Source organism: Salvia hispanica, chromosome 1, assembly GCF_029641045.1.
Source record: "Salvia hispanica isolate PSC_SH4W2 chromosome 1, Shi_PSC_v1, whole genome shotgun sequence".
Lineage (NCBI taxonomy): Eukaryota > Viridiplantae > Streptophyta > Magnoliopsida > Lamiales > Lamiaceae > Salvia > Salvia hispanica.
The window spans coordinates 42,149,950-42,169,254 of NC_142692.1; the positions used below are offsets into that span (position 1 = coordinate 42,149,950).

Here is a 19,305-nt window from a genome sequence, read left to right on the forward strand (position 1 = left end):
CTTTATTTTTTTTTTTTGTTGTTGATGTGTCGATGAAATCGAAGATCTAAAAACGTTGTCGTTTTAGCTGAATTTTTTAGTTTTATTTATCAAGTTGTTTTGATAATTTATAAATCGTTTTTTTGAGTCTAGTGGATAGCATTTTTGTTTTAATTTTGAACAAAAACATATATACTTAAACTACTATTTAATTGTATAAAATCATTGTTGGTAAATAGTGGATTAATAAATCAGGTTTATAGTACTCCATATGGTTCATATTTGGGGTATCTATACAAAATTATTGACATTTGTGGCCTATATACTAGTTGTGATTATTACATTTTCGTTAGTTATTAATTTGTTGATTTAGTTACACTATTAGTAATTAATTTTGCTATGTAAATAGGTCACTATACAAATGGACTGAATGTGCATTCCTGATTGGATTATGGTACCAAATTAGTTATACCAAACAAAACTTCTTTATCGAAATATTTATTTGAATTGACTATTGAACCATTGAGGCACCTACAAAATGGTTGATTTAGAAAGGCAAATTAGATTAATGGCCATTGCTAAAAATTGGAATGAAAAAAAAAACACCAAATTTATGTTTATGTCCACTTACAAGTTTTATTTTTGTCTATCATTTTCTGCCATTTTAACAATTAAAAATATTGTACAAATATATACTAAAATCTAGCAATAATGACAAAATGAACAACTGTTGCAGTACGGAATACGTATATGCTGGTGCATGAGTAATTGGGCTTAATTGAATCAATGTTAATCAGCAATATATCAATTAGTAATGTTACATTATTGTGTTTGATATTTTTCCTAAGAGCTAATATAATCTTCGTATTGTTATAATTATATTGAAGATTGAGAGGGAGTTGGAGTACAACTAGAATTCAACTCTCTTTAAAATTCTAAATCATATCACAATCAAATTAAAATTGGTTCTCACCTTTTAAATGACACGATTTTCCAGTCTTTCGCATTTATTCCAAAAACAATTTATTTCAATTTATGAACTGAAAATAGTCAAATAATGGCCCCTTTGCTTTTTTTTTTGTCTTCCTCCAAATGTGGGTTCCCTAATTTATATTTAGTGTTTTATATTTAATGGCATTGAAACTTAGGTATAATTTTGAATTTAGGGTGATTTGAAAAAAAAAAAATTGAAAGAAAAATTTTCTTTTGTACAAGGAAAAAGAGAAATACCAACACAATTGATGTGTTTCAAATAATTTTCAATAAAAAATCAAGAGGTCATTTGCATTGTCCTTTGCACACAATCATCTTCCTTGACTTAAATGCATAATGTCACACCTCAACCCTTACTTATACACTTACTATAAATAAATTCAAAATTTAAAATAAATAATTTCACACGTATTACTATAATATTTCAAAAGCCACATTTATCAAGTACATATTTCAAAATGATGAGGAAGAGAAGTTGTCAAAATGCGTCAGCCACCGACCCTTATAATAACTGTAACCCACATCAACCCACGAATCATTGATATCTTATTCATGAAAAATATTAGTGGTTTATACATATGAGCCACAACTCAGAGCATATAAATCTTACCTTTAATTCCACGTCCTAAAATCAAACATATTCTTTAACCAATATATATAACAATAATCAACAAATAATAAAAACAATTTCATGTACATATGCAAATGCCACTCTGTTCAGTTTATAATTTTGTAACTGGTCAAGCCTGGTATCTGCCCGGGATTTCCATTGTATACGACCTGCAGGTCCCTCTTAATTATCTGACCTTTCCACGAAGGTCCCTCTTTGCATTTTTTACCTTTCCACGAATGCCCCTATTTGATTTGACCTTTCCACGAAGGTCCCTCTTTGCATATATTCTTTGACTCGCAGGTCCATTATCATTGTATATGACCCGTAGGTCTATTGCCATTGATATCAGATCCAGGGCAAGACTGTCACATAACCTCTTTAATCTCATGATTCAAATGATTCCAATATGATACATTAAACATATCCATTGCACCAATTACATATCCATATATTCCATCAATTAACTCCAATACTATAGATAAACATATCCATTAATCACATGTCAACATCATATTACACCATCAATATTTAATAACACATAACCATTTCAGGCTTAAATCATATAATTCAAATATTTACTCCAATTTAACACAAAGCAATCAACCACATAAAATATGTAAAATCAAAAGTGTGATTTATACACACCTGATTAAGATAGGTACTTTAATCGAATCCTCAACTCCTCCTGATTTACAATTCTCGATCGTATATAAATGCTATGTTGGAGTAGTTCCTCCTCTCAAATTTATTTTATTTATTTCTACTAAATCGCTAAACTCGCATGGCTAGTTCCCTCTTTTTATCTCCTAACTTTTTTTTTCACCTTCTTCTGCAACATATCTCCCATTTCTCCCATGTAATATATCGGTTTTACAGACTCCTCTCCTGGCCAAATATAATCTCCATTCTAATATATATTGGCCGATATTTTTACTTAAGAAAATCATGTTTACTATTTAGAGAATTAATTTATACTTAAATGATATATGCATGTTACAATGTACAAATTTTAGATGTACACGTGTGGTTCATGTGTCCTTCGAGGTTAATAAGTTGCCACACTTGCATATTTATATTTCTTTCCATGCACTGATGCACACATATTGGCATTAGTTTAATACATTATACTTAACTACGTATATATCATAAGTGGCGGACGCAGGAATAAAGTTTGGCATGGGCTTTACTAAAATTTCTCAATACTCTCTTTTGTCCATAAAAAATTGTCCCGTTTGCTATTTTTGGATATCGACTAGTCCCATTTCTAAAAATCAAACGTTTCTTTCTCATATTTTTATCTACTTTTCTTTCTATCTCTTTTACTTTACCTATTTTTTCTCTTTTTCTCTTACTTTATTAATTTCTCACTAAAACTCGTGTTGTCTACAAATGAGACTATTTTTTTGTGCCGTCATCTCTTATACTTTACTTTCTTCATCTATCTTACTCTTACTTTATTCTTTCTCTTACTTTACTATCTCCACTTTAACCTTTAACACATCAAATTCTTAAATCACGTGTAAAAAACAAACATCCCAACTACCTTGAGATGAATGGAGTAAAAATTATAAATATACATAAATATCTAATATATAAAATTAATCCAACACAAGTTTTAACAAAAAGAATAATAGAACAATTCATGTTCTAGTTGTGTTTATTTTGCTAAAGCAATAAATATCAAATACATAAAAATACATAATTATATAGTAATTCATTGTGATTTTGTAAACTACTTCCTTCCTTTCCTAAAATTAAAAATTCTTTTTTTCTATTTCATTTCATAAAAATAGAAACTCTTTATTTAGAAAATGGGCCCACAATCTTTTAATATTAATTTATTACTTTTTTCTTTTTTTTTACTAGACTAATTTTGGTTAAAACTCGTATTATTTCTAAAAATTTTATTTTAAAATAATGGAGAGAATGACAAATGAAAAAGAAAAAATTGACATCATTTCACCAACTACAAGTTGTAATTATCGTTTGAATAAAAACCTTAGTATCAAATTTAGGAAACAATTTAAAAAGTGTTACTATAATATATTTATAACTTAGTTACACTAATCATAATATTTGGAGAGCTAAATTTTAAATCGTGCCACCGTTTAAGTAGGGAGCAGGGATTGACGTTTTCAACTGTTATTATTATATTCATTTAAGTTTTAAGAGGTTTTATTTATTTCATCTTCTTCCTCATCCAAATTCTATGCGACGGCCATTGTTCTAAGAAATTAAGCATTTTCTGTAATTTTATCTTTCAGCCCCTCCTTTCCACTAAATCTCTTTCCCATTAAACAGTTTTGTAAAATTTTGAAAAATTTTATAGTAGAAATTTATTAAAATAAAAAGTTTAGGAAGGGCTTAAGCCCCTCACCTCCTCCACCTATGTTATCATTCCACTATTATAACTTAAATTGCTTACTCAAATATACAATGTATGGTTTATATATTCTATTATTCTTATAATTAATAACTAGATGAATACGTCTACCATGTCAATAACAATAAAATATTTTAATATACAAATTTATTTTAGATCAGGGATGTTATATATACTCCCATGAACACCTTATACCTTTATAATATATATGTAACATATATAAATATCATATATATAATATTTATTATACAACTAATAATATAAATATATAAAGATAAATAAAAATATGTCAATATGCAAACTGATGCATGTTTCAGATTAGGGATGTCACACATAAGGTGAGCCACACCAGCATGGTTATGAGGCGAAGCAACAACATTTTCAACTTGAAGCCCTACTTGGTGAGTGGAGGTGGGGATCACCGATAATGGAGTCCAACTTGGATCGAAAATAGATTGATTGTTGATTTTTGAGATGAGCTTATGTCAAGTTCAAACACATAATTTCATTTAACGTGTTTGAAATACGACAATTGGATGAACGTGGTTCCCATTTCAAGAAGAAAAAAAAAGTTCTCATTCATAGATAGGGTTGGCACGGTACGATATACCGTACCGAAAAGTACGGTATGAGAAAACACGATACCGTACCGTACCAATTTTTTCGGTATATCGAAAAGTCAGTATATCAAAATATGAAAACCTTTACCTTACCGACATTTCGGTATATTATATCGTGCTGCGGTATACCGCAAGTTTAGGGTATATACCGTAAATTTGCGGTATATAAAATATTATAAATAATAAATATATTAAATATTTAGAATTATTAACGGTAAATACCACAAAATTACGGTATATACCGCGGTATATGCAACATTCATACCTTTGCCATACCTTAATATATCGGTAAGGTATCATACCGTACTGAAAAGTGCGGCATACCAAAAATTCGATATTTTTGGTATTTTTTCAGTACGAAAAGTGTGGTATTTCGATACATTTAGCCAGCCCAAAAAAAAGAATTCTTTTTCCGTGAAAGCCTTGAAATCATATTCAAATGCAAAAAAAATAACTATTGTAAACATAGGGAGATGTTTTGATAAAGCGAGCAAACTTGATTTTTTTGGAGAAATGAATAAAGACATGCACAAGGCTCCTCTTAATAATTCAAAATTGAAAGCATAAACTAATTTTTCAAAAACTGCAGCAACTGAAAACAAAGGAGTAAAAAATCAAAATAAAAATGGATTAGAGAAAAAAGGTAGGATGAAAGGGTGTTTGAAGTGACTAATGAACAGAAGCATATTGTGGGACTCTCTCTAAAAAAAAGTAAAGAAAAGAACAAAATCAGCAAATATAATCACAAAAATCAAAAGCAGAAAGAGGGCTCAACTAAAGAAAGAGAGCTGTCGCTTTTGCAAGTTTTCAATTTTTATCAGGTTGGTCGTGTCGTCTTCGCTTTAACGATGCCTATATACATATAAGCTTGTGTGTATGTATACTGTTCCCAACCTCATAAAGGCAAGAAAAGCAAACACACGCATGATGATTTCCCCCATGTTCACACCATGAATGATTTGAGTTTAATATGGTATGAAGGTTGAAGATTTGAGCTTTTTCTTTTTATTTATTACAATTTAATTGAGCTTTTATGCTAATTGGATCTGATGGGTTTGCCCCTAGTCTTTTTATGGAGTCAATTTAGAGTTAGTTTTTGGTGGTTGGGTGCTTGAATTCTTGGATTTCTAAGGGTATCGACATTCTTGATTGGGAATTTTGGGATTTGATTGGTTTTTTTTTTTCAATTAGGGTTTTAGTGGTTGTGAATCTGTTAGTTTGATTTCTTGAGCTTTTTTGAAATTCTCTGTGATCTATGATTGATAGTCTATTTTTAGGGGGGTTTGGAGCTGTGGGTGAATTGAATCTTGAAAATGGCCTTAATTGATGTTTGAGTATATTGTTTGAGCTTCGTTTGAATTTAGAATTCTGCATTTTCATATAGTGATGAGTTGCTAATGTATCTCTTCTCTGTTATGATAGATGCTTCAGCTGTGTAGCTTGTTCGTGTAGTAGTTGCGAAACTAGGGACATGAAATGGCATCTCCGAGATTAACGGGAGGAGAAGTCATTAGCCATGAGATCGAGTCTAAGAGTGTTCCACATCGTCTTGCAAGAAGCATGAGCCAGAAGTTGAAAAGAAAGAGCGAGAAGAACGAAGGTTCGGAGGAAGATGAGGCGAGTGGTGTTTCGTTGAGCTGTCTTTCGCTCTACGGAAGAGGAGGGGGTTGCAGAGTGAGTGCTGACATGGACGAGGAATCAGAGGATCCGGGGAGTAGAAGGAGGTCGAGTGCAAGTGAGGATGGGAAAGGCACGATGTCAGGGAAGGATAATGCCTCGGTTGATTGCTTTTCGATTGGAATGGAGAGATTTTTCAGGAGGAACAACAACAGAAGGCTGTTGAAATGTAGCGTGGTCGAGCAAAGTAATAGCATGAACGCACGCCTTCCTGATGAGATTCTAGAGATGTGCTTGGTCAGGCTCCCATTGGTTGGTATTGTGAATGCTCGTCTCGTGTGCAAGAAATGGAGGAACTTGACTGCATCGCCCCGGTTCATGCAGATCAGGCGAGATGGCTTGTTTCAGAGCTCGTGGTTGTTTCTTTTTGGACTCGTGAACAATGGCTATTGTTCCGGTGAAATACATGCGTTGGACGTCTCTCAGAAACAATGGCACAAGTTAGATTCGCAGATTCTCAAGGGGAGGTTTTTCTTTTCGGTAGCTGGCATCCGCGAGGACGTCTACGTGGTCGGGGGTTGCTCTAGCTTGACTAACTTGGGGAGGGTGGACCGGAGCTCGTTCAAGACTCACAAGGGGGTTCTAGTGTTCAGCCCGTTGACAAAGTCGTGGCGTAAAGCTGCAGCTATGAAGCACGCCAGATCATCTCCCGTTTTAGGAGTTTCGGAGGTGAACCAAGATTATTTCCTCTCTAGAAACCAACAGAGTCGAGCAGAGAAGCGTTTCCATCGCTCGAAAGTAGGTGGCACGATGGATGTCTACGAGGATCCTCACAGGCTCTCAGTTAGACGACAACAATCCAGGCACTCCCTTGATGAGAACGAAGTCTCGTTGTTTGATACCATCAAGCCGTGCAGGTCGACCAGGCAAAAACACGAGAGCTCTTCCAGCAAAGGCGGTAGTAGGAAGTTTGTGATGATTGCAGTCGGAGGCCTCGGATCTTGGGACGAAGCTCTTGATTCTGGCGAGATTTACGACCCTATATCGAATAAGTGGACGGATATTCAGCGAATGCCTCTAGATTTCGGTGTGGCTTGTTCCGGTGTTGTGTGCAACGCGGTCTTCTACGTTTACTCGGATAGCGACAAGCTAGCTGGATACGACGTAGAAAGGGGATACTGGACCAGTATCCAAATTACCTCGAGCCTGCCCCGCGTGCACGAGTACCTTCCAAAGCTGGTCTCCTGCAAGGGCCGTCTGCTGATGCTCTCCGTGTCATGGTGTGAGGGAGACGGACAGATTGGCCGGAGGAATAAGGCAGTGAGGAAGCTCTGGGAGCTCGATCTCGTGCATTTGAAATGGGACGAGGTGTCTGCACACCCTGATGCACCGATGGACTGGAATGCTGCGTTTGTTGCTGACGAGGAAGTTGTCTTTGGTCTCGAGATGTTCAAGATTTTCGGACAGGTGATTGACTTTGTGACTGTATTTGATGGGTCCGATTCTGGATCGGGATGGAACCATATTTCCAGAAATCATATTGCGCACGACTTGGATGCGTTGTCGTGCACGACGAAATCTATGACAGTGCTGCGCCTGTGAGTGAAGATTAGAAGAAATCCATTGTTTGTTTTCAATCTGATTTATTCCTTTTCTGGATTTGGTAGATCAATCAAAGCATGTTAGTTTTTCTTGAATATGTTGTATGATATGCTCCATTGAGCTGTGAATCCATTTCTGGCATATACATATACAAGGTTTTTTAGCAGAATTTTATGTTTATTTCATCGCTGCCGAGCTGGCCCATGCTGGGCGAGCTCGAGGCCCATGTGTGGGAAGAAGTTTTGAAGAAGCTGCCCTCATATTCATCTGATGAGCTTCGATGGAATCAGTCAAACTCACAGCTCTCGATCGCCCGTGCCCAAAAGAAACGCCACACACTTAACGTTGGGCCTGCTCCGTCCTGCATTAAAGTCCCTGACCTGAATCAACCCTTGCGTTACTACATATTCTCTTAATTGAAATATTAAAATCGAATTTGTAATTATAATTTAAACGGAAAATTGGGTAGTACTAATAATTAAGCATTACACAATAAGTAATTGCTCTTGTACTAGATTAGGAAATCACATTACCTAAAATTTTCATAAGGATATTTTCATTTGATTTTTTTTCAAATATTCTCGAATTCCATCCCGTTGGAATTGAATTCTTCTATCTACATATCTCCACATTTATTATTCTGATAATTACTAGTAGTAGAATTTTAAATATTGTTGGCAAATAAATGAGAGCGGTCGGCCCAAATTAAAGCCCAAGACGCTGACGTGGCGAAAAATTCGTCATCCCGCCCAAACCTCATAAAAAAATCAAATTATTTGAGCGATGAAAAATATCCCATATTACACTTCACCCCTCCCCTTATAATATCTACACAATCTTCTTTTTTTCTCTAAATCCAACACCCTTGTTTCCCTCTCGGCCTCCACTCTCTCTTCCAAGTAAAGCCCTAGCCCTAGCCCTAGCTCGCTGCTTTCTCAGGTTAGTTTGTGCCTCCGCGATTCCGTTTTTCGCCTTTTTTTTTTTTCGTTTTTCCGATTTTGTTTCTAACTTCGTTTATGTTTTGGTTGCAGTGCATCGTCATGAAAGGAGGAAAAACGAGAGCTGTTTCGAAGAAGTCTGAGAGCAAGTAAGCCTATTATTACTTTTTTCTTCAAATTCCTCTCGTTTCGTAAGCATAGCTTCGGATTTCGTGAGTTTAGGCGATAGAGTATACTGCGTGTTGATAGTTTTAGCTTTTTTGGTGAGTATTTAGTATGAGATCTACTATTGAAACTGATATTGTTTGTGATTGCGTCAAATTGTCAGTACTTAGATTCGGATGAGTTTCATTGAATTTATCGGTAACTTTGCTTGAATTTTATTGTCCACGGTGTGAATAGTCGTGCTATAAAAAATAAACAGCTCTTAATGGATCTGAGATCAAGTCCGAGATCAGTGCTGGTATCGCCATTGTATGGTTAATTTTGTTTAATACTACTATCAAGGACACTTGGAATGAGCTAGACTTTGATTTGCTAGCTTCATAATCTGTTTTGTCATTTTAGTTTTGTGTTCTGTGTTATTGTTAACAATATACATGTGTTTATCTTAAAATGTAGATCTTAATTATGCGTTAGGCTTTTACACAACAAGCCAATTCCTGTATTGTAATTTAGCAATTGACGTAGTTATCAGGATTTGTGTGCTACCGCATTGTACATGTTTAGGTGTTTGTAACGACTAGATGTTGCTTAGTTTCTTCACTTGGAATGCTGCTGATTGGTTGCCTTTTTTCTTTAGAAGTTTGTCTTAGTTTGTATAATGTCCCTGTGTTGTTTGTCAGAGCAGTGATAATGTTATGATTATGATGTTAGGCTTGGTGTGAAGATGACAAAGAAGGAGAAGAAAGCTGCAAAGGACCCAAACAAGCCAAAAAGGCCTCCAAGTGCTTTCTTTGTTTTCATGTATTTAAACCCTACCCTTGTCCACTATGTTCAATATTTTTAGTAATTGCTCTAGTTTTGAATTTATCTATTGATATTAAGAGACTCTGTTATGTGGTCTTATCTGTTGATTACAGGGAAGATTTTAGGAAGCAATACAAAGAAAAACACCCTAGCAACAAATCCGTTGCTGCTGTGAGTAACTCTTCCTTTTACTGTTGTGTTTATGTTCTTGTTTAGATCATGCGGTTTCTTATACAGTTAATGCAACGTGTTTAGGTTGGCAAAGCTGGTGGTGATAAGTGGAAGTCATTGACTGTGGGGGTAAGTATATTTATATGCTTGCTGTCTGATGGACAATGTTTTCAATTCTCCCGTCATATGATGTTTGAACTTAGTTTTGATATTGTGAATTTATGATATTCTAATGAAACGATACATGTGAAACAGGAAAAGGCCCCTTATGTGGCAGAAGCAGAGAAGCGCAAAGAAACTTATGAACGAAACATGGAAGCCTACAACAAAAAATTGGTAATCGACTGTTACAGTTTGATTGTTACTATTTGCCTATATGCCAATGTCTATTCCATTGTCTAATTGAAGTATCTTCTGAACATTTGAATAGGCTGGAGGTGCTGATGATGATTCTGACAAGTCTAAGTCAGAAGTAAATGATGAAGATGAGGAAGGCAGTGGTGGCGAGGTTCGTTGTATATATAACGAACAGTATTCAGTTTAGTAATCAATCCTTGAAACTTTTCCTTTGTTGTATCATGCTGATTATTTCTCTTGTTGAATTTCGTGTAGGAGGAAGATGATGATTGAACTGGGATGGCGAATACTGTGACAAGACTGACATTGAGATTACTAATGTACGTGGGATGTTTTTCTCGATATGGTTAGGTGGCTGTTTTATATGATGACATGAATGAGTAGTTAATATCATGGTATTACAATCGCTAACTTTTGAGACTATGTATGCTTATTATGGTAGATCTTAATGAGAAGCTTAGATTGCTCAGTTGTCCTTATATATTTTGCTTCGTCGTGTTATCTTGCTTGATTGTGAAAACTGCATCCCAGTGAAGATTGTATGATCACAAAGTGATTATAGCAACATCTCTTGATATGATTAAACCTTTCCCTTTCCTTTTCTTAATCAAGCTCCATTACGGGTGTTTATTTTAAAATATTGATAAGATACATGATTGTGTATTTCTATTTATGTAGTTCAGACTTCAGATTTCTTCATTCCTATTTTTCGACGAGATACGAATTGAGTAAAATTTGTTCTTCAAATGATACAAATTATCAAAGATATCTACTGTTTTTTGGCACCATGCATGTTTTTGCCATGATGCAAAGTACAAATAACTTATCTTATTTAGGAGTAGAGTAACTTTTCTTGTTTGATTGAACCTTTTGCCAATCTGTTGTGCATCAAATATCCTCTTATGCAATCAAATGTATTACTACTACATTATTTAGAATAAAACTAAATGGATAAAACAGAAAAATAAAACCAACATGTATTAAGCTGAGGTTAACTCGTACTACATGATGCATCATTTTTGCAAGACCCTAATATTTTAATCCTATTTCGGTGATCAAAATAAATATTAGTACTATTATGTATTAATTGGCCTAGTAAATTATGGCACTACTTACCTTACTTTATTGATAGGACAACTGTGCCCTTAGGTGGGTTGTAGTACTGTACTTTGTCTATGAAATTTATGTTAAAGTAAGCAGTGCCAAAAACCATATTGATAGTTATTTTTATTACCCAATAAAATTACCTACAAAGAAAATGGTTTACATATGTACTATAAAGCTCTTTATGTACTTGAACTAATTAAGATTATCATCTACTTATTCATTGTAATATAAATGAATATATCTACCAGAGACGAGAAGTGTAATTCGAACTTTTAGGCTAGAGAAAAAGAAGAAATTTCATTTCTGAGGGAAGTACAAATGACCTATGTCGAGAGCTCGTTATTTCACCACTACAATTTCGCTCCAAGACATTAGAAAATAAATCATGCTATAATCATAAAAATAAAGCTCAAACTAACATTACAATTGTTGAATTCTGTGGAGTTTATCACAGTTTCTGAATATAGTAAGTTAATGTGTGCTGCTTCCATTCTTTCCCTTCCAAATATATCTCATAAAAGCTGGCTTCTCCACTCGCTCTCACAGTCAATGCAGCAGTGCTTCTAGTCCCATATTTCCCCTACAAACCAATTAAAACAATCCCAAAAACTCAATTAAGACAAAAAAAAAAAAAAAACAGAAATAAAAACTATCAGCAATTATTGAGTCACATAATTTACCAGTGGAGTGTCTACTTCAACAAAAATGGAGCTCAAATTGTGCTCCCAATCGCGCGGGCATATGTTTGGAAGCTTGTTTTCGTCGGCTTTCTCAGTGTCCCTCATCAGCTTCTCCACCAGCTCCTTCACCGGGATCTCGCCCTCCCCGTATCGGTCAACTTGCACCTTGAAGCTCATCTCCAACCGCTCCGCCTGAGGATGAAAAACACGTTGGTTCAAGAAATGCCAGAGTCTTATGAGAGACCATCTGACGTGTCAAAATCCATGAGTATCCGCATGTAAAGGTACATGTGCAGTCTAGTGGATATTGACTTGTCAGATGAGCGTGTATGCAGAAAAAAATAATTCGATAGGGCTCCATTGATGATGTGTGGTAGTGAAGAAAAAGTAAAGAAGGAGAGACAGAGGTTGACACGTCAGACCTTAGGCCATGGGGAGTCGAGCATGGCATTGGAGAGGACGTGGATGCCCGGAGGAACCGGTTGAATGGAGAAAGGGGCCTCTTTAGGCCTATTGGAGACATACAGCATGGATTTGGTGACCAGATCAGCCACAATGAGGTTAAACCCATTGTACTCATTAGCCTCCTTCGACAACTCCTCCGCAAACGCCTTGGGACTCTTGTTACTCTGCCCCACCAAAAACCCCAAATATTACATATAACATCAAATTAAAAAACAACACTTATGTCAGACTGTCAAAATACATTTAAGAAACGGATGACGAGGTCTCCCCTAGTCCTGGCCTCGGGGCGGACATCGACCTCCAAGACATTGGTGAGGAACGCAACCCTCCCTTGCTTGGAGGAGGCCAGCCATGTGCCCCCGCCAACCTCATCTCTGCCTCCGATGATCTCTCCACCATCCCACCACCCGACCGGGGTGGTAGCCCTATAAATGGATTAAAAGTAATCAAGAATTGGAGGAGAGGGTCAGAGGGAGAAGGAGTGTGCATGGAAAACTTACCTATTGTGGTATTCATCCCTGTTGAGGAGGAGGAGGAAAGGGTAGACACCGTGTGTTTGCCACATAAATACAGCAATGCACATTTTACTCTTCAACTATTCTACAATCTTTCCTCTCTTTGTGTGAAATGAAACAGAGAAGATTCACACGTTGGGTCTCTTTAAATCCTTTTTTTTTTTCTTTCTCTTGTGTAGCTTCCTAACTATTTTAGGGATGGAGTACTTTAAATTGATTACACCTCTCTAAGCTCCATTATACACTTTAGGTTTTATTAGTTGAGTTAATGTAATTTATCCCAATCTTTCATTATATTATTAATTCTATTTCAAATTTCGAAACTTATCAGTTTTATCTTTGAAACTATTTATTAATCCTACCGATTTTTATCACGAGTCTTTCAAATTAGTACTAGTTGCATTCCAAAATTTTCAATCGGTAGGTATCTATTGTTTTTCGATAAATATTTGTAAAAAATAAAAAAAATATTAACATTCACATATCAAAAAAATTTTTAGGAGGAAATATATTAGGTCATCTCCTGATACGTCATGTCACAATTCTATTATTGTAGTCATATTTCGATAATAAATATTGATATTAGTCTGAACCGAGTAAGTTTCCATGTAACTTTAGACTTTAGAGGGGATTGATGTTTACAAGAATGGCTCCTACCAACTATATTCAAATAGGTTGAAAATTTAGTTTAATATGAAATAACTGATTGATAAGGTCTTGCTTTTTTTTCAATTGATGTGGGTTGGCTTGAAAGGAACAATATATTATATCTTCTTGGTTGGGGGTATTAATAGAACTAGAATTGGCAAATAAATTTTGATTACTTTTGGATGGAAATGCATTAAATATCGACTATCATTATGTTATCCTAAATTCATGTATAATACAGTCTAGATTGCAAGTTTTATGGTGCCAACAAGTTAAGGGGGGAAAAACTCGAATATTTTTCTTACATCATAATTTAATCAATCAAGTGCAATTATATCCATTGCCAAACTCCCATGTACAATCAATAAAATTAAACTGGATGGCATTTGTGTGACATAATTTTCTTTGCTAGATAAATGTGAGATTAGGTTACATATTAAATGAGTTCTTAATTACTCGATTTGATCAGTCACATAACGAGAACCAAATTGCCGAAACAAACATCACGACTAATTGCCATAATCGTGTCTAAATAATTAATTTATTAGGAAAAATTTGACAATTGACATTGAATCTTTTGGCTACTAAACTCGCGACAATAAATATGAAGGAAACAAATCAAAGAATACTAATATTAAAAATTAAATTTTGGGTCAAGTATATATAAGGTCACCTCCAACCGTTCACGCCCAACTCAAACTTATTTTTCAGTATATGTATTTCACACTAAAAAGTAGTTTTACTCCAATCATTTATACCATTTTTAAGTATTTGCCTCATAAAAATTTTGTAATAAACATCATATTTGGTGTTATTCCATTGAAAAACTAAAAAGTGGATTTGTGTTTGGTGTAGAACTGGACTTTGCAATTTTCATTCTTTCAAAATGATATGTAAAACAACGTTGTTCTTTTACCTTCATACATAAAAGTACTTAAATTTAACTTTTAGCATAATAATTTCTTTTAAGCAAATATAATTTGAGAATTAAGATGATAAGTATTTAAGTTGAGGTCCAATCCTACATGGCTACATTTTAAAAAGAGTTTTTCCTCAAATTTTGACCTAAAAATGAATGCAACAATAAATGGTTTTGTTATTTGCACCGTCTGTACACAATTAAAATTTTGGTGTATAGCTGTAGCACTTATTGTATTTACCTACTTGTTGCCATCAATTTGGGGAAAAAGATATGATAGGTAGGCAAAATAGATTTAATTATTGCATTTGATCTTAATTGCCTAAGTTTTGCAGCTACTTATTATAGTGATTAAAAAGTAATTAGGGCTGCAATAGCTTTTGTAATTAATCGGAACAGCCTTTTAATTAGTGAAAATTTTGGATGTTGCCTTGTGAATTTGGATATACAAACGACTTTTATATGTTCATTTTGTAGATACACTTTAATCTTCATTTTCTAATAAAAAAGATTAAATCAAAAAATTTATATAATTAGTTCAATTTGATATCTAACCATTTGATTGTTGTTTGAATCCCGAATTAACAATTAACACATAATACATGTTAAATAAAAAAAAATATGAAAGCGAAAACTTTGTAAAAATATAAAAGCGAAAACTTTGTTGTATTCAAGCTGTCGAGGAATCCGAAGTATGATTGATTCTCTTACAAGTGATAGCGTCAGAGGGAATTATTTATTTATTTTTGTTACGTTCATTTGATAGGAATGTGATAATATAATTCATCACTTGTTGAACAAATTCACGGTCTAAATCTTGAATCTCATGATATGATTTTTTGTAACTCATAAATTTTAGGGATAACTGCTTCTAAAATCATAAACTTTCATCAGATTCCGGTTTTTCCCATGACCTTTGAAAGGTTCGTGTAATATCATGAAATTAATCGGGCATTGCCATTTTCCCATATGACCCGACCCAGGTGTTTTCCGGTAAAATAAATGCTGACGAGGCGCGCCTGAAATATGACGTGGCAATCGGCGGAATGATGTGAAACGACGTCGTTTCACACAAACAAAACGACATCGTTTTTCATAAATAAAACGAAATTAATGTATATACCCAAATTCAATCCCAAATCCCAAATCGAAAGAACCCCCAATCCCAAATCGAAAGCACCCTAGCTTATTTAGGGTTCTCAATTCGTATCCCTCACTTGGTGATTCGGTATATCAATAGAATTCGCAGCGATTTACAGGTAATATTCGGTTCATTGTTAAGTATTCCGCTTTGAATTCCGTCTACATGAATTCATTGTACGAATTGGAGAATTGAGAGGGCGATTTGCGAAATTGAGTGACAATTACAGTTTTGTTTTTAGGGTCGTATGGATTGAATTTGATTTTTGTTTCAATTTTGTGTCTTTATTGATTTTTGAACTGTATTTCAGAAGCAAGATAATAGAGTATTTTTGTGTTGTGCTTCTTGTTTGTGCTTCTTGGAATTAAGCAGCAAGATGATGGCCAGATTTTTGTGCTTACTGGATGTATGTAGTAAGATAATGGATTATGTTGTGCTTGTTGATTTAGGATGTCCACATCGTCGAATTCTAGCTCGAGGACTTGGCCAAGGCCTGAAGCAGTGGTTTGTAACCACGGTCTTGAAGCGGATGTTGTGACATCCAAGACGGAGGCGAATCCTGGATGACGTTTCTATCGTTGCCAAGTATGGAAGAATGATGATTGCAAATTTTTCCGCTGGATTGATCCGTCTTTGACACCGAATCAAGATAACTATGTCCAAAAATTGAAGATGGAGAATGATAGAATGGAAGAGTCCTTACATAGGAGAGTTGCTATGCTGGATATACTTCAAGACGAAATCTGTGAAAAAAATGATGAAATTGCAGCACTCCAATGTGTTGTCGACAATCTGCATCGTACAAATAGGAATTTGAAATTGGCTATTGCATTTTTATGTGTTGTCCTTTGGCTAGTTATCTAGATTATCCAGTGTTTAGTTTGTAATAGACTATGGCAACTACTTTGTATTTGACATATGGAGTTGTGTTTTTTGTGTAGTTCCATCTCATATTTTTTGTGATATGAATGCAATTAGTACCAACTGCAGACTTTCAACAAGATGTAACACCTCTTCATAGGGATAATGCTAGCAAATCACCTACAAATGTAACATGACATTCAGTGACATCTAGATCATCACATATCAGTAACAAATCACTAAAAAAGGTCAAAACATCAATTAGTGCAAAGTAGATTACCAACAAAGCATTTGAAAAAAACAGATCTATCAGTACAACACTAGAATAACAGTGTTTGAATACACAACCTTCACCTGGAGAATATCTAAAAGTGTTTGAATTCGAATCAACACAGACAAAATACACATTGTTCAACTGATACAAATGTTTTCACTTCCACATCATGAGTTCTTCAATCCAAAAGCACTAGTCAGTTTCTCAAACGCCGGTGTGACTTTCTTGGGTAGGAATAACTCCAATTCCCCCGGGGTTTCTACGGCCTCCAGCACGACCTCCACCTCTTCCACCTCGACCTCTGCCTCTCCCTGGAACAGCAGTGGTGCCAATTGGTTCCATTGACTGCAGTGGTGTCTTGCGAGGTCTCTCATTTTTTCCCTGAAAGTTGAGTTGTCATTTCACAAGACTTACTTATCAAAATACATTTGTATTGACAGTTACTTACCGGTGGTTTAGCTGGCAATTCAACGACATCATTTTTGCAAGTCCTAGAGTTGTGGCCTTCTTGCAAACAATTCTGACAAGTCATCACACATATTTTCCTAAGCCTGTTGGGTTTCAATGGATCCTTTTCATATGGATCCCTCCTCCTGACCTTTTTAGGCCTACTTGGCATCTTTTTGATAGGTGGTGGAACAACAGGATAGCCTTCTGCAGGCGGCCATAGTTTCTCTCCATTCAAAGCTGGCAGCCCATACCCATAAGCTAACTTGTACTTACTCACTGAAAAGTACTCATGCACATACTCATCTACATTATGCTTGAGAAAGTTAATAACAACACATCCATGCACACAAGGGATTCCAGTCAACTCCCACTTTCTACAACCGCATTGCCTCAGAGAAGGATTAACAACAAACCTATCCTGAAAGTGTTTGACCTCAAATATCCCACCTACTGAAGGAAGAGTAGTGCAGTTTCTACTCTCATAAATCATATTATCAATTTTTTTCCTCACTTTTGGACATATGTTAGAACTCTTCTCAGCACTCTCAATGCCTACATTCTTCCTGTACAACCTCTCCATCAATGCAGTTCTAATATCCTCAAGCATATCTATAATATGTTTACTCCTTGCCTCAAGAATATATGCGTTGAAACATTCACATACATTGTTTAGAATTGCATCAGAGCATTGAATTGGACTGAGAAAGGCCTTACAGAATCTACTGGGGTTCTTGTCCATCAAATCAGCATATGCCTGCCCATCTTCTATCTCTAGCTCTTTACATGAAGCATCATACTCCTCCATATATGTGCTTCTGACCAGCTTCCAGAAAAGTTGCTTCAATGCTGGGCCTTTGTGAGTCTTCTTCCAATTTGCATAAATATGTCTTGCACAGTTTCTATGCTCTGCCAGTGGAATATGCTCTTGCACTGCATTCTCCAGTCCCTGCATTCAGAAATTAATATTGTTGTTATATGGCAATTAGTACATAAATGCATGTCCAGAATGAACAATATACCTTTTGCTGGTCACTAATGACTGTAATTCCCACTCCTTCTCCTAAGTTTAAATCCTCAACCAGAATTTTTATGAACCAACTCCAACACACCTCATTTTCAGAATCAACCACAATCCATGCTATAGGGTACATCTGATTATTACCATTAGTTCCTACTGCTGACAGTAAGATCCCTCCTAAGTATGTCTTCAAAAAGGCACCATCTAACCCAATTACTTTCCTACATCCCTCCATGAAACCCCTTCTTAAACCACTGAACCCAATATACATTGCTCTAAACACAACACCTACCTCCACATGCAGTTCAAATCTGCCATCTTTGTTAGATTTACTCAACTCCAATGTATAGCTCCTTAATTTTGCATAATGATCTTCAACAGTGCCCACCAACAAATCAATTCCTCTTAGCATGGTACAACCTCCACTTTGTAGCATCAAAAGCATACCTTTGCATTAAGTCTCTACCCAAATCTTTGCAACTCATTGATGGATTAAGCCTAAACACATGTAAATATTTCCTAGCAATCCAATTAGAGGTCACAATCTTATTCCTTATGGCTCTAGGACACGTGTGAACACCTTCCAATCTTTTTATCGCCACAACACCATTTTTAGAAATCACACTACCAGAACACCACCATTCACAAGGCTTTATACAGGCTGCTTCAAACTATTTCTGGTTTGCTCTCTTGAAATGAATCTCCCATCCATTTTCCACTGCATTATCTGTGATTGCATCTCTAGCTTGAAAACCATCAACAAAGCTCATGCCCACAGATAATACCAACTGCTTGTGATCACACCTGGGATCATACATTACCTTAGCATGTCTTCCCTTAGTTCTTCTAGTTTCATCTTCATAATCTGTAGAGTCTGAGTATATGGCATCCTCTTTAGAGTTTTCATACTCTGAGACATAATCACTTTTCTGACCTCCATCAACTAATCCCAGAAACATGTCATCAGTTATAATAAACACATTTT

At 35.3% G+C, this 19,305-nt stretch overlaps 2 protein-coding genes and 2 pseudogenes across 5 annotated transcripts; 2 read left to right on the top strand and 2 right to left on the bottom strand.

The window, feature by feature from the left end:
• The first annotated feature begins 5,267 nt into the window (after positions 1 to 5,267).
• On the top strand, positions 5,268 to 7,976 carry LOC148933852 (F-box/kelch-repeat protein At5g42350 pseudogene; annotated as a pseudogene). 3 transcript variants are annotated; one of them, XR_016134500.1, is made up of 2 exons: positions 5,268 to 5,409; positions 6,011 to 7,976. The product of XR_016134500.1 is annotated as an F-box/kelch-repeat protein At5g42350 pseudogene, transcript variant X3 (transcript). The 3 variants fall into 3 exon arrangements; XR_016134490.1 differs by lacking the exon at positions 5,268 to 5,409 and adding an exon at positions 5,416 to 5,569; XR_016134489.1 differs by lacking the exon at positions 5,268 to 5,409 and adding an exon at positions 5,416 to 5,561.
• Positions 7,977 to 8,592: 616 nt separating this feature from the next.
• Positions 8,593 to 10,721, top strand: LOC148933853 (HMG1/2-like protein). Its single transcript, XM_089063234.1, has 8 exons — positions 8,593 to 8,746; positions 8,839 to 8,894; positions 9,622 to 9,711; positions 9,828 to 9,885; positions 9,970 to 10,014; positions 10,141 to 10,221; positions 10,316 to 10,393; positions 10,498 to 10,721. The coding sequence occupies exons 2-8, from the start codon at positions 8,848 to 8,850 to the stop codon at positions 10,513 to 10,515; spliced, it is 417 nt and encodes a 138-aa protein (XP_088919360.1). The 5' UTR covers positions 8,593 to 8,746; positions 8,839 to 8,847; the 3' UTR covers positions 10,516 to 10,721.
• A 906-nt stretch (positions 10,722 to 11,627) lies between these two features.
• Positions 11,628 to 13,147, bottom strand: LOC148933854 (uncharacterized). The gene is made up of 5 exons (XM_089063233.1): positions 12,995 to 13,147; positions 12,736 to 12,919; positions 12,452 to 12,658; positions 12,030 to 12,221; positions 11,628 to 11,929 (listed from the first exon to the last, which is right to left on the bottom strand). The coding sequence occupies exons 1-5, from the start codon at positions 13,075 to 13,077 to the stop codon at positions 11,798 to 11,800; spliced, it is 798 nt and encodes a 265-aa protein (XP_088919359.1). The 5' UTR covers positions 13,078 to 13,147; the 3' UTR covers positions 11,628 to 11,797.
• Positions 13,148 to 17,056: 3,909 nt separating this feature from the next.
• On the bottom strand, positions 17,057 to 19,090 carry LOC148933855 (uncharacterized; annotated as a pseudogene).
• Between the last annotated feature and the right edge of the window lie 215 nt (positions 19,091 to 19,305).